Source organism: Macrobrachium nipponense, chromosome 11 (assembly GCF_015104395.2).
Source record: "Macrobrachium nipponense isolate FS-2020 chromosome 11, ASM1510439v2, whole genome shotgun sequence".
Taxonomy (NCBI): domain Eukaryota; kingdom Metazoa; phylum Arthropoda; class Malacostraca; order Decapoda; family Palaemonidae; genus Macrobrachium; species Macrobrachium nipponense.
This window is the reverse complement of record NC_061087.1, coordinates 14,699,712-14,715,440: the sequence shown is the minus strand read 5'-3', so window position 1 is coordinate 14,715,440 and position 15,729 is coordinate 14,699,712. Positions and strand designations below refer to the sequence as shown.

Below are 15,729 nucleotides of genomic sequence, written 5' to 3'. Positions count from 1 at the left end.
CGGGGGGGAACCTGACTTGAAGATGTTCCTAAGTTACTTGATATGGATTTGAATTGAATAAAGTTTTATTGCGTTGGTCTAATTTAAAGCTTAAAGTCAAGCCTTAGTCACTTGAAATGGATTTGAATTTTGTAAACTCTTATGTTGATCTAACCTGAATTTTAAAGTCGGGCTTTAGTCCCTTATCAGGAATCTGAATTGAATAGAGTCTTATGTTAAGCTAAATCGAAGCTATAAGTCGAACCTGGGTCACTTAACAAGAATTTAAATTTAGTAAGGTCTTGTGTTAATCTAACTGTAAGTTTAAAATCAAGCCTTAGTCACTTGTCAGGAATTTGAATGGAATTAGGTCTAATGTTACTCCAGGTAAAATGTGGATTAAGGAGGAAATCATTAATTTGTAAAGAAGTTGTATTTCAGTACTGTTTCAGGTCACCACTGCGGGAATTCGATTTCAATACTGTTTTAGGTCACTTCTGAAGAAGTTGAATTGTTGCTAGTTTAATTCATTTCTGAAAAAAAAATCGATTTCATTGTTGTCTCAGATCACTACTTAATAAATCATTTATTTCACTGTAGTCTTCGGTTACTTGGATAGTTAGATTTAACTGGATCACAGGACACTTGAGGAGACTTCAACGAAAGGTTTGGTGTTGATTATTTTTGTCCCAAAAAATAACTTTTATCATTCTAGTTTGTATTCGTGTATTTAAAAAATATCAAGGTAACCCTTGCTAAATAACCTATTATTTTTACACTGGGTATTCAGTCTTTCTGCATAGTCCTTATAACTTTTCGGTAAATGAATCCCCATTATTTAATTTACTACCAAAAAATTCCAAAATAAGAAACCGTTGTCCATCCCAAACTGGCTCATATATCTAGGCTTATCATCTAAATATTCCCAACGTTGAATACAAACTGACACTACTTTTTTCCAATCCTTCAAGTTTGATGGATAAGAAATTGTAATTCCAAGCCCCCAAGGGACGACTATTGTTTTCAGATTGCATTCTGCCATTTCACGTCACGAGTCTAGACTTCATAAAAACTAACAAAATCCAGCCATATGAAAACCCATAACCTCTCTCTCTCTCTCTCTCTCTCTCTCTCTCTCTCTCTCTCTCTCTCTCTCTCTCTCTCTCTCTCTCTCTCTCTCTCTCTCTCTCTCTCTCTCATACTTAGATATCCATTTCTTCCCCAGGTCACGTGGAATGCGTTGGGGCCATTGAGACAGTTATGGACCACGTGGCTCACGCCCTTGACAAAGACCCTCTGGAGGTCAGAGAAGCGAACATGGCACCTCCAAATGTCTTCAGATTCTTAGCCCCGCCCCTCGACAAGAACGTCGTTGCTGAGGATATCCTTCCACTCCTGAAGGAGAAGGCCAACTACGACGAGAGGAAGAGCAGTGTTGAGGAATTCAATAAAGTAAGAAAATCTAGAAACAGTTCCGTGTTCATCCATACCAACATCATTTTGCCAATCTGTCTTATTCTGTCTATTAATTGTCATCACATAACATCCCTTCGTCTATTTTTTTCTGTTCTCATATTTAAATGACAAAGGTCCACTAAAATGTTGTATCTTGTTTCGTTATCTGGCAATCTATCATTCATCCTTGAAGATGTCGTTTTTTTTTTTTTTTTTTTTTTTGAGCCATCCATACTTATTTTAAGTGTATTTTTTGTCTCAATTTGCGAATTGATATTCCTTCGTGATTTTTATTTACTTATTTATTCATTTATTTATTTATAACCTTAGCGTGTTACACATCTTCACTGAAAGGTCTATGTTTCTTCTCTGGCAACCTGTTCTGGTGACACTACCTTAACGAGCTTACGGTTTTACAAGTTAATTTAAGTAACATCACTTTAATCTGATTAAATATCATCACTCCATCGAGACTTCTGCATTTTTTTTACCTGTTTCGATATTCATTTCAATCTATTTGACAGACCAACTTGTTCAAAAAGCGAGGCATAAGCATCATCCCCCTTTGGTACGAGTACCAGTACCCTCCAATACTTCGTTTCGGGGTCCAGGTGACCATCTACGAGTTGGATGGCACCGTGTCGCTGTCCATCGGAGGAATTGAAATGGGACAGGGAATCAATACGAAGGTGAGCTGCCAAAACGCTTTTCTATATTGATTTAGTTTACTTTGTGTCTGATTTGTGCTTCATGGTAGAAATTTTTCTATGAGTGCATGTTTTTAAATTTATGTGCTCGTAAGTTGTCCCTGTTTTCGAAATAACAATGTATGGACATGTGGTATGAATATGTGGAATAAATATGTATGGTTTCCTGCATGATGGTGACATATATCATGGCTTGGTCGCTCGCCGGGATATTGGAGGACATTTTATTTTATTTATTTATTTATTTATTTTTTGGATAGCAGTGAATTAAAAAGTGTAATTAATGTCTTCATTATTTTAATAGAGTTGCCCAGATTTATTTCATAAATGACTTTGCAGTCTTTTAGTCATGATAGGCGTTAATAGAAGGTAATGTATTTCTTTCGTATCATTTTATCAACAGCTTTACCCCTTTCTTTATTTATATCATTTTCACGCCTTATTGCGCATGCGTGTGTGCGGTCTCTTACGCTCTATTTAGGTATATTTATCCCACCTTCCCTTCTTAGAAGCAACCCTAGTCCCCCTCCCTCTACACAAGAGCAATTTAACAAAATATCACGGAAGAACAAATGCGCCTTCGTGTGTGTGTGTGTGTGTGTGTGTGTGTGTGTTTAAACAAAATATCTTGTGAACAGATGAACTGATGTCGTGCATACGTGATTACAGGTGGCGCAGGTAGCTGCCTACACCTTAGGAGTCCCCCTGGAAAACATCGTCGTGAAACAAACGGATTCTTTAATAAGTGCCAATTCCAGCGTCACTGGAGGATCGTTCGGTTCGGACTTGTGCTGTCATGTGAGTTAACCAGGATGAGTATGGTAACAGGGATACAGGAAAAATTAATTCCTATAGTGGGAAAAGTTAATTCAAAATTAGGGCAATATGAAAAATGTTCTCTATTTTTCATTAATACATAATGCATAGCACGAGTCTTTTCATATATGCAATGCCAGAAAATTTCACGGCCCTTTTATATTATATATTTACCATATTTGAGGTGTCAAAGAAATTCCGTGCATGGTCATATAATCTATCTATATATATATATATAATATATATATATTATATATATATATATATATATATATATACATATATATATATATATATATATATATATATATATATATATATATATATATATAATATATATATATATATATAAAAGACCAAGTAATCTTTGATTTCCTAATCATTTTCTATGGAAATTAAGATTAAGTGACTGATTGACTGATTGATTTAATATTAATAATAATAATAATAATAATTATTATTATTATTATTATTATTATTATTATTATTATTATAGTGATAATAAATATTCTAGCAATATGAGTATATATATGGCTGCACGAACAGACTGACATACGAGCAACAACGAGACGGGCTATAACAGACCATTACCAACCCCCTTCCCTTCGTGCAATTGCAGGGCATCCGGGTGGCCTGCAACTCCCTGCGAGATCGCATGGAGGTCGTCCGGGAGCTGATGAAGGAGGACGACGAGGACGACCCGACGTGGGAGAGGCTGGTGAAGAAGTGCTATCTCGAGAACGTCGATCTCACAGAGCGCTTTTGGTGGGTCTCGCTAAGTTGATATTATTATCATGAGGATTTTTTGGTAGAAGACCCTCTTTTAGGCAAATGCTGTTAAAGAGAATGGCAGAACTCAGCGAGTTGATTTTATATAGTGTTTTTTCTATTTTTCTTACAATTCGTTTCTCAGTCTCAGCGATGTTTCTGAGTAACTGGCCCATATTCATATTGGGACTTTCTAAAAATTATAATATGCTGAAGGTGTTCTTTTTTTATTATTAAAACAGGATCTCAAGTCCAGGTTGAGCACTGATGACGACCCCTGCTTGACCTGGACCTGAGATCCTGTGTTAATAAAATAAAAGATCACCTTCAGCATATTATAACTTTTAGAAATAAACAATATGAATATTGGCCAGTTACTCAGAATCATCGCTGAGCCTGAGAGGCGAATTGTAAGAAAATAAATAATATATAAAATCAACTCGCTTAATTCTGCCATTTTCTTTAACAGCGTCATTATTATTATTATCATTATTATGATTATATTATTATCATTAGTCGTAATAGTAGTGTATAGTAGTAGTAGTAGTAGTAGTAGTAGTAGTAGTAGTAGTAGTAGTAGTGGTAGTGTAGTAGTAGTGGTAGATGAAACTTTTTTTTTTTTTTTTTGAGGTGAAGAGGATTATTCTTAAGAAGGTAATATTGGTAGTTTTAAGGAGAAGCAGCTGAAAAGATAAGTTCCAATGTATACCTAGACTTGAAACATTTTACGATTTCCTTTCCATTGAGTGAAAAATTCTTTCCCACAGGACAAACAGCGAACGTAACCCGGAGAGTTACGACATCTGGGGCGCCTGCTGCCTGGAAGTAGAAATCGACGTGCTGACTGGTGTTTTCATGGTGGGTTGTGAATCTCTGAGGGAAGAATAATTACTTCTAGAAAACAATTCATATCTGGTAAACCTTTACTGTCTGGTGAATAGATTACTTCCACGCCTGTTTCGGAAGATTATTTGTAGGCTACGAATGCCTCAATAAAGCCTAAAATGGAAATATAGCTTTATTATTTCTTATGAAGAGATTATCATTGGCGTCAATTACAGCTTGCTTGGATGTGTGCGTGTGTGTGTGTGTGTGTTTGTGTCTATCTACGGTTGTTTATGCATACGTATCCATTAATTTTTCCTGCTAATCACCCTTTACCATAGACTGCATTTAAGTATAATGCAAAGTAACATGTCAGTTAGTATACACATCTGCCTGTGTGATTCTGTTAGCTGAACAATTAAACGTTGAAAATAGTTTTGAAAACTTGCGTTTGCTATAATTTTTCCTGCTAACCAACCTTTGACATAGACTGCATTTAAGTAAAATGCAAACTAACATGTCAGTTAGTATACACATCTGCCTGTGTGATTCTGTAAGATTAACAATTAAATGTTGGAAATAATTTTGAAAAATCGTGTTTGCTAAGCTCAGAACTACAAACTTCATATCCTGGTTTGATTTCATAAACCCAAAGTCTTTAATTCACAGATTCGCCGAGCGGACATAGTCGAAGACTGCGGAAGGAGCCTGAATCCTTTCGTGGACGTAGGACAGGTGGAGGGAGCTTTCGTTATGGGGCTAGGATTCTACACGTCCGAACTACTCAAGGTTCACCAGACGTCCGGCCAAAGGATTTCCAATGGAACGTGGGTTAGTATTTTGTCAATCGTAAGGAGAAAATATTACGTTTTTGGTCAAGATTTGTTACTTTCAAAAAAAAAAAAAAAAAAAAAAAAAAATCACCAGTATGCCATTTTCTACATAAACTGACACTAAAAGTACTGGGCTACTGATTAGATAGCTCAATTTGTCCCTTCTTGAGGGAGAGTGATTAAAGAATGGGCTTTATTGGCCAGCTAGATAGATGCCACTACCACCATACATTCTCTGTTGTGTCTAACTACCGAACCAAGGATGAACCCACTGCGTAAAAAGTTTGCACAACATTAACCACTTCATAAAATTGCACAGGGAGTTCATCAGAAAACGTCTAGTAATCTTACAGCAATAAACCATGCATCCTTAAATGTAGAGAGTATTAAAGACTGTATGTTTCTATCAGCAAAAGGATGAATTATTGCTCATACAAACGCATTTTTTTATCACCAGTAAAGAGATTTTATTAGTAACAAATATGAATCTGAGGACATCAAACATTTCCGGAACATAAAGTTCTAATAATAGAATAAAAGGAATAATTAATCATTCATACCTAGCGAAGCGTTAAATAGAATAAAGCAAAATGTTGAAAGGAATATTAAACATATATTCATGTCTTAACGCTTCATATAACTACATATATGCATGTATTAACAGTTGGTAAATAGGCATCATAACTAATAACCTCAATTAATAATAGACAATTCACACGTAATTAGGCAGGACTTGACAAAAGTGCCTCTTTGATAACTTTATCTCATAGAATGACGAAGCCATGTTACAAGGTAAGACCAATTAACGTAACAGTGATAGATCACATTCTGATATAAACCATACATTAGATGAACTGTACTATTTTCATTGCCTTCCCCCAAACGTCTGATAATTCATATCTCTCTCTCTCTCTCTCTCTCTCTCTCTCTCTCTCCTCTCTCTCTCTCTCTCTCTCTTTTACTGATAGGAATACAAGCCTCCAACTGCCTTGGACATCCCCGTGGACATGAGAGTAACACTGCTACCGAACCCAAAGACACCCAAAGGAGTCCTTAGTTCGAAAGGTAACGTGTATTTCTCTTCATTTTTCAAAAATATTTTTAAAATTTAAGTAAACTGAATTACTGTATGGATTCAAACATAGGAAAACTCTGATTGTAATTCCCTCTCTGTTGTAAATATACGCTTTGCTAGATAATAATCTCTCACTTAACTTTCTTTCCAGCAACTGGCGAACCACCACTATGCCTAGCTTATGCCGTTGTAGCGGCCCTCCGCCAAGCAATCAAGGCCTACAGGATGGAAAACGAGTTGACCGACTGGTTCGTCATGAGTAAGTCTCTCTCTCTCTCTCTCTCTCTCTCTCTCTCTCTCTCTCTGTATCATAAACGTTAATAGTAGCAGGAAAGCATATATAAAGACCAAAGATTGTCTGTTAGAGGTGAAACATGAAAGACTAAAGACAGACGATGTTTACTTTTACTGTTATTTTGCAGATGCTCCCAATGTTAACTTTTACTGTTAGTTTGCAGATGCTCTCAACGTTCACTTTTACTGTTATTTTGCAGATGCTCCCAATGTTTACTTTTACTGTTATTTTGCAAATGCTCTCAATGTTTACTTTAACTGTTATTTTGCAGATGCTCCCGTGACAGTGGCGAGGGTTCATATGCTGTGCAGAGTGGACCCATCCCATTTGGTGTTAAAGGAACCAGAAGATGAAATTGAGGGGAATTAAGGAAACCGAATCAAACCCATGAATAGAGACTAATGTAAGGGCTATTGCATGCCGTCTACAGCTGGAAAATATTGATGCAAATTCAATTTCGCGGGTCTGGAAGATTCCATCATTAGGGTGGAGATCATTAATGGTATGCGGCTATATAAAGAGAAAATATCTACATATTTTCGGTTGTCTAAATTCCCAAACATACACATGCATAATTACACACACACATGCACACACACGATATATATATATATATATATATATATATATATATATATATATATATATATATATATATATATATATATATTTATACAGTTATATATATGAATATATATTTATATATATGTGGATGAATATGATTATATATATTTACAAATATTTGTAGATATAGATATAATAAGCATATATGTATATATAACATATGCACACACACACACACACACACACACACACACATATATATATATATATATATATATATATATATATATATATATATATATGCATTTACACACACACACACGACAAGCAGGCATTCATCCTTTACATATAAATGCATACATATTCTTGAATCGTCTCGAGCAGATTTTGGTACAAAAAATATGTGGAATGATACGCGATATGAGAATGAGGAGTGGATGCTGAAGGGGCCGATATTGTTCGAGCACAGTGCCTTTATCTAACAGTAGTTTTGTAGTTTTTTTGCATCAGGAGACAATGGCTGCCTTAGCGTATCACAAGTTAGAGTATTACTGCAATCGTCTGAACTAGCTTTGTTAATTAAAGTTTAGTAAAATTCGCTGATGTGTTAGGCAGCGGTGTGCCCAAGAAAAATCTCGAGTCCAAAAGTACTTAGGTTGGACCAAGAAAATTCAGGTACAGAAGTACTTAGGTTCCTGCCCAGGAAAAACATCAGGTACAGAAGTACTTAGGTTCCTGCCAAGGTAAAACCTCAGGTACAGAAGTTCTTAGGTTCCTGCCAAGGTAAAACCTCAGGTACAGAAGTTCTTAGGTTCCTGCCAAGGTAAAACCTCAGGTACAGAAGTTCTTAGGTTCCTGCAAAGGTAAAACCTCAGGTGCAGAAGTACTTAAGACCCTGCCCAGGAAAAACTTCAGGTACAGAAGTACTTAGGTTCCTGCCCAGGAAAAAGTCAGGTACAGAAGTACTTAGCTTCCTGCCATGGTAAAACCTCAGGTACAGAAGTACTTACGTTCCTACCCAAGAAAAACTTCAAGTACAGAAGTACTTAGGTTCCTGCCCAGGAAAAATTTCAGGTGCAGAAGTACTTTAGGTTCCTGTCCAGGAAAAACTTCAGGTACAGAAGTACTTTAGGTTCCTGCCCAGGAAAAACTTCAGGTACATAAGTACTTAGGTTCCTGCCCAGAAAAAACTTCAGGTACAGAAGTACTTAGGTTCCTGCCCAGAAAAACTTCAGGTACAGAAGTACTTAGGTTCCTGCCCTGGAAAAACTTCAGGTACAGAAGTACTTAGGTTCCTGCCCTGGAAAAACTTCAGGTACAGAAGTATCTAAGTTCCTGCCCACGAAAAACTTCAGGTACAGAAGTACTTAGGTTCCTGCCTTGGAAAAACTTCAGGTACAGAAGTACTTAGGTTCCTGCCCTGGAAAAACTTCAGGTATAGAAGTACTTAGGTTCCAACTTCTTTTATGCTCTTGCTTCTGAGAGACCGGGGTTCGAAGAAAGAATAATTTATACAAAGAAAGGAGGAAATGAGACTTGAATCTTATAAAAGTGTGTTCTAGCATTGGCATACGAATTGTTCACTCAGCATGGGCCACTGTTAAATGAACGTTCAGTTAATCTATTGCTGCATTGAAATTGCCGAACTGGTGGAGCAGAGGTTGATTAGCGATGTTTTATAAAAAATTTTCTTTATTTCCTTGAAAGCGGATGTGATATGTTTATAAATGAAGCAGGTTCACGAGCAAATTTTACAATTTTATAGTTATAAGGAATAAAATTTCATTTATCATACGAATAAAGTATATTTCCGCAGTGCATGATATATTTATACATATATTTACATGAATATATATAATATATACGTATGTATGTATATATACCATATATATACATATATGTATATATACGTGTATATATATACATATATATGTATATATATATTATATGTATATATAAATATATATATATATATATATATATATATATATATATATATATATATACACATAAGATTTGTAAATGCTATTATTCCTGTTATCTCGATTCCAAACCAATGTACTTAAAACAGAGTTTATATAGGAATATATTTTGGATGTTAAAATAAAGACTATTCACATATTTGTGTTTGTAAGTTTCCTTCAAGAGAATAATTTTCGAATAAGAAAGAAAATAACATAACTTCTTTTATTATACTTACTTTTTTATCTATACATTTTACTTGAACAACGTGATAAGGACGGGAATTTTAATTAAAGTATCATATTTGCATACGGCTCAAAGCCTTTTCCATAGGTTTTCTGTTAATAATAATTCAGCATTTCTTTACATAAAAAGCTAAATAGGAAATAAGCATGGATTAAACATTATGACAGACTGTGGCGATCAAGCTGTTTTGTTTTGGTAACTTTTATTTGTTTATTAATTCTTATTTATTTATTTATTTATTTTTTGTAAGGCTTTCCGTCTCACTTTCATCACCACATAATTTTGAATTTTTTCTATATGAATTAATTACTCGAGAAAACTGGGATGTAACTTTTGCACAAGCCCATTATTTCAGTCTATATTCTTTACTATTCCCATAATAAAGACAAATTTGAATTCCTTAATGAATGTTGTAATGTAAATGAACCTTCGTTTACTTTAGCTACATTCTGATTCATTTTTCAGTTTCTGGTATAAGTTTTAGACGGTTCCCCCTCTCATCTTATTCTTGCGGTTTGATTGTTTAATATTGTTCAAGAAAATGCAGTTCAAACGTAACGAATTTCCGAAAGGTTCCTTTTATTAGAAACTTGTCATTGCGAACAAGTCTTAGTTAATTACCGCTTGAGAAGAACCTCAGTCTCCGATGATTTGTCAAATTTTTGGGGAATGAACCAGTTATCAAGTCAACCAGAACATTAGCATATAATAACATTGGTAATAAAAGTTCTACTTAAATGCACAACAGCGGAACAGGGTCAATGTCAGATGCAACATAAACCGCACATATTTTATTGCTCTTTGTTTAATTTAGTACGCCGTTAATGCTTCAAGTATGTATAAAAAGGAATTCAGATTTACGAGGCAGTTTCATATTCGCAAATGACAAGAGATACATGATGTGAAGTTAAAAAGCGACTAAGTAAAGTTTCCATTAGTTCAAACCTTCCCCTAAAATTGATTTCATCTTGAATAATACGTGGTATAAAAGCTTCTTTGAAACATACATTTCAAACACTTCTTGCGAAAAAACGGACCGGGAAAGTGAACAAATATAACGAAAACTTAGTATTTCTACTTTTTAGAGGAATTTCCAAACTCGGGGAACTAATTCAATATTTATTTGCTTTCAATTATTTATGAAACTACATAAATACATTCGGAATATGGCACAACGGAACAAAAACTACCAGGCGTAACAACAGAGACTACATTACTGTAAAAAAAAAAAAAATCTGTATTCATGTCCATTCTGGAGATTAAGTGAGAGAGGGAATGAAATCCCATCCAGGAATTCTCCGAAAGTGTTTTTTATCCAGTGAAGCCTCTAAATACCAACTATAGTGTTAATAGTGCCATATCTCTTAGCTCTGTTGATCAGGCTGCCAGCGTTACCAAAAAAGCCTAGAACATCATAAGGATTTAGACCTCTATTTTCTAATGATGAGCCTGGTTGAAGCCTACTGTTCTCTATGCCAATCCTAGTACCATGGGCACCGTATCTGGCATCTCCACCATTCGGGTTTCCATAGCTGCCAAAGTTAGGGGACGAATTTTGTGAATTTAATTGTGACTCATCCCTGCCCCTGTCATTTCTATTGGTACCCGTAGGATGATCACCTTGGGCTACAATATTGTTCGGGGAAGATTGTGAGTTGGGTTGCAATTTCCTAATGACTTTTCTTTGAATATAACCTCGGCTGCCATGATTATCATTCCCACGAGCCAAGTCGTTGAAATTGTTCAAAGAAATAGTTGGTTTTGCTTGCGACCCACTGCTGTTCTTGTCAATTTCATCTCCATTGGTGCCAAAATTACCATTTGCACCAGATACGTTTTCACAATTTTCCAATTTAGTGAAGGAGTTACGGGAATTTTCTTGTGACTCGCTTTTGTTGTTGGGATCATTTCCTCTTAAGTTCACCCCTTTGTCAGAACTGGCGTGGAAATTGAAGGAGTTTGATTGTGACCAAATGTAATGATGTCCATTCCTGCTGAAGCTGGTGCTGTAATTGCTACTTACACTAGGGGAGTTAAAAGGGGCTGCTTGTTGCTCCTTGTTGCTGTTTCTGCTTTCATGCTTACCACCTGCACCATTTAAGGTACTTCTATTCCCGAAATCGCCTGAGAAATTATTCCTATTTTCATATGTGCCACCAAAGTTGTATTCATTAGTGCTTTCTTCGCTGTTAATGTTGCCGTAGTTACCTTTGTTTTCATTACTGATGGTACTAGCAAATCCATTACCATTACCAGCACCAAATCCATTGCTACTACCGGTAGCAAATCCATTACCATTACCAGTAGCAAATCCACCACTTTTACCAACAGCAAATCCATTGCTATTACCAGTAGCAAATCCATTACCATTACCAGTAGTAAATCCATCACTATTACCATCAGCGAATCCATTACTATTACCAGCAGAAAATCCATTACCAGCACCAAATCCATTGCTATTACCAGCAGGAAATCCATTGCTATTACCAGTAGCAAATCCATTACCATTACCAGTAGTAAATCCATTACTATTACCAGCAGCGAATCCATTGCTATTACCAGTAGCAAATCCATTACCATTACCAGCAGTAAATCCATTGCTATTACCAGCAGCAAATCCATTACTATTACCAGCAGCGAATCCATTACCATTACCAGCAGTAAATCTATTGCTATTACCAGTAGCAAATCCATTGCTATTACCAGCAGCAAATTCATTACTATTACCAGCAGTAAATCTATCACCACCAGCAAACCCATTACCATCGGGACCACTAAATCCATTTTTAATGAAGGCCCCATTTACATGTTCAATGGGCTTGTTCTTACCGGAGCCTTTTCCGCTGTCACTGGGAAATCCTCTGTTGTTTTCAATGCCAAATCTGTTCCCATTCCTGTCACTATGACCATTGCTGCTTCCAAATCCATTCCCAGCGGTGAATCCATTATTGGTGCTATAGTCTTTCACATTGCCGTTACCATCGACTAAAATATTGCCTTTATCCTGACCGTGCATATCATTGTTCAGATTATTTCTAAATGGACTTCCACTGCTGTATCCATTGTTATTAATATTTCCATTCGTTCCATGGCCGTTATTATTGGTGTTTCCAGTCACCCTGCTATTGCTATTATCATTGGGAAATCCATTGTTATTTCCAGGTCTGAATTGATAGCCATATCCACTGCCATGCGTATTGCTGTTCACGCTTTTACTTCCAAGTGCATTTATATTGTTGTAGCCATTGTTATTATTATCATTGTTATTAATATTGCCATTGACACTGTTGAATCTGTTGTAATTTCCATTACTATCAACATTGCTGTTTTCATCAATGGTTCCAAATGTATTCGCCATGTTGAATCCGTTCATGTTGCTGTGGTCGATTCTGACATTGCCACTGTTGTATTTATTGTTGTTTCCATTACGGATTCCAAACATGTTCCCATTATTGAATCTAGTGTGGCTTCTATTTCCTTTCATATTTTTGTTTACTAATGCATTTGCTGCGCTGTTATATCCATTCACGTTGAAGGTATCCTTTGTATTGTTGATATCACTGGTGAGTCCCCTGTCACTACCACCACTCAATCCATCGCCGTTGTACTGTAGGTTTCCATTTACATACCCCGAATCATGTCTGCTGTCACCAACGCCATTTCTATTACCACTGTCATTGGTAAATCTATTGCCATTCCCACTATCATATCTGTTGCCATTTCTGTTATTGTATTCTTTGTTGCTTCCAATACTGTTGCCAGTATTGTATCCATTCCTGTTGTTGCTTTTATTTATGTTGCCAGTGTTGAATCTATTATTTTTCACGTTATTGTTTCCAAATGCATTTTGAGTAATATATCCATCGCTATTTCTGTTACCAGTTAAGTATTCATTGCGGCTTCCAAAGGCGTTTCCAGTGATTTTCCCATTGAGGAATCCATTTTGGTGGCTATTATTGCCTCTGTTGTTATTAGCAATACCGTTGTTACTAAAGAACCCAGTCGTGCTGACGACATTATTTTCAGGAAGCCTTCCAGATGGCGTTGCACTGTTGTAGGTATTGCTGTTGGTGACACTGTTTAGACTGACATTACTGGCGGTGAATCCGTTACCATTACTACTAATGAAGTTATTAGCATTGCCATTTGCATTATTGTTTACAAGACCATTAGCACTGGAGGCGGAGTTGATGCCACTGGCCGTGCTGTGCACATTAATGTTGCCATTTTTATCGGAATTGCTATCAACTTTTTCGCTGTTGATTCCACCAACTTTGCCTATTTCGCTGTTTAAGCCATAAAACGTCTCAGCTGTTGAGCAGTCAACGCTGAACCACCAGTCGCAGACAAAATTTCGCTGACTGAAGATCGTTCCATTGGCGCAGAGGAACGAATCTTTCCTGTTGTTGGCCTGACAGATGTGGAAGACCTGTCGAGAAAGAAACGATCGATCAAAAACTTTCTTTTGAACAGCTTTTCAAGTTCATTTCAATGACTTCATAGCTTTCTGGTGAAAGGGCGGCTGCTAAGTAACACTAAATGACGAACACATCTACGGGTACTCTTACCTGACACCCAGTTTGGGTATCTGCGTAATACCCGGGCATCCGACCTCGACAGTTGAATCCTGTGCTGGGAACGAAAGCAAAAATGGGATAGTCTCGACCGGGGATTCCCCCTCCAGGGATGGCATCTTGTAGGTCTGTGATGGGGTCGATGAAATAATTCTCTTCGCTTCCATTTGAACTTCCATTTTCCATCGCAGGGCCATTGGCTCTCCTTCCAGCTTCCAAAAAATGGGAGAGTGGGTTGTTGGCCTCCAAAGAGTAGGGATGCTGGTTAGTTTGGCTTTCCAGAAGCGCAGATGAGGATGGTCTTAACAAGATTCCTGGAGAAAAGCTTGTATTTAATCATGATTGGGTATATTAAAGCAATGAAAGGTTAGTGAGTAAATGCATGAAATAATGAGACTTACGAAGTTGAAGATGAAAAAAAATTATGAAATGACCGATTATAATTTTCGTTGCTATTCCTAGTAATATTGATAACATTCTGATAACTATTTTCTGGTTATTATTTGAACAGGGTATAATACATCACAACTGGATCATTATAAACGCAAAAAGACAGACTCCGAGTTGGACACCGTCCTAGAAACTAAGACTAAAACAGAAATAAAAATCAAATAAAGAAAACTTCCAAATATAAAATAAAATGGCGTCTTTACGCCATTAAAGAAAGCTAAATTTCTGCTCAGTTTTGTGGTAGCTAAAGCATATAACTATATATATATATATATATATATATATATATATATATATATATATATATATATATATATATATACTACCAGTGACTGAGTTCTTTCCAAGACCCACAGGTCATAAATCCTCCATCTATACAGCATCAGCTGGTGACAAGGAAAACACCCTAGGAACACTAACATCACTCTTAAAGTGTAAAGATACCAGAAAGCCGTGCTCTCCTTACACCATCTCTTCCAAAGTGTAAAAAGCGGATATTGAACAAACATACCTATCTGGTAAAAAAAAAAAAAAAAAAAAGTATACGAAAAGGCAGAAAGCGATGCAGCTGGGTTGGAAGAAACTATAAAGAGCAGTAGTGCCTTGTAAATAATATATGTGCTACGTAAAGAGCTTTAACTGTTAGCCGCTTCTCTGACTCACCATGGGAAAGGCGAGCTTTGAATGTCATTATTTACCCACAACGAAAAACACGAACCACAGAACAGTAACCCTTGGAAAACATGCCACCAAAACGGAAGATTCGCTGCCAGAGGAATAATATTCTTAATCAATAAAGAATACAAAATCACCGCATCACAATTTGAAAAAAAAAAAAAAAAAAATCCGATAAGATCTGGATCTGTCTTACCCCAAACCAAAACAAGACGCTGGGCGATGTAAGGCGCCATTTCCTTGATTCTTTTAAAAATTTATCTTTAATAATGTCACTTAATTTTATCTTCTCTTCTGCCCTTCCTCTCCTGACAAGGGCAGCGATGAGTATGATGAGCACGAAGATGCGTCAGGGCATTTTTATACGGAGCGGCGACAAAGACGCGATGATTAGAATGACGAAGGTCTTCTCTCCGGTGTAGTCACTGGGGAGGAACGGTCATAAATGATTTAATTGATATTAATATTATAATATACACCCTGGTCCAGTGGCTGTCAGCCTCTC

General features: G+C 36.4%; 2 protein-coding genes across 2 annotated transcripts in view; one reads left to right on the top strand and one right to left on the bottom strand.

Annotated features, from left to right (window-relative positions):
- LOC135209209 (uncharacterized) overlaps window positions 1–7,333 on the top strand; it is a 33,970-nt gene extending 26,637 nt beyond the window's left edge. The window contains exons 17-25 of the mRNA XM_064242186.1: window positions 1,205–1,431; window positions 1,959–2,123; window positions 2,811–2,939; window positions 3,577–3,722; window positions 4,493–4,583; window positions 5,220–5,381; window positions 6,352–6,448; window positions 6,610–6,717; window positions 7,025–7,333. Coding sequence (XP_064098256.1) covers window positions 1,205–1,431; window positions 1,959–2,123; window positions 2,811–2,939; window positions 3,577–3,722; window positions 4,493–4,583; window positions 5,220–5,381; window positions 6,352–6,448; window positions 6,610–6,717; window positions 7,025–7,122 — 1,223 coding nt within the window. The 3' untranslated portion in view covers window positions 7,123–7,333. The remainder of the gene's footprint in view (window positions 1–1,204; window positions 1,432–1,958; window positions 2,124–2,810; window positions 2,940–3,576; window positions 3,723–4,492; window positions 4,584–5,219; window positions 5,382–6,351; window positions 6,449–6,609; window positions 6,718–7,024) is intronic.
- Window positions 7,334–10,852: 3,519 nt separating this feature from the next.
- Window positions 10,853–15,460, bottom strand: LOC135213329 (probable cyclin-dependent serine/threonine-protein kinase DDB_G0292550). Its single transcript, XM_064247340.1, has 3 exons — window positions 15,421–15,460; window positions 14,094–14,413; window positions 10,853–13,954 (listed from the first exon to the last, which is right to left on the bottom strand). Exons 1-3 carry the CDS (start codon window positions 15,458–15,460, stop codon window positions 10,853–10,855), a joined length of 3,462 nt encoding a protein of 1,153 aa, XP_064103410.1.
- Window positions 15,461–15,729: the final 269 nt, after the last annotated feature.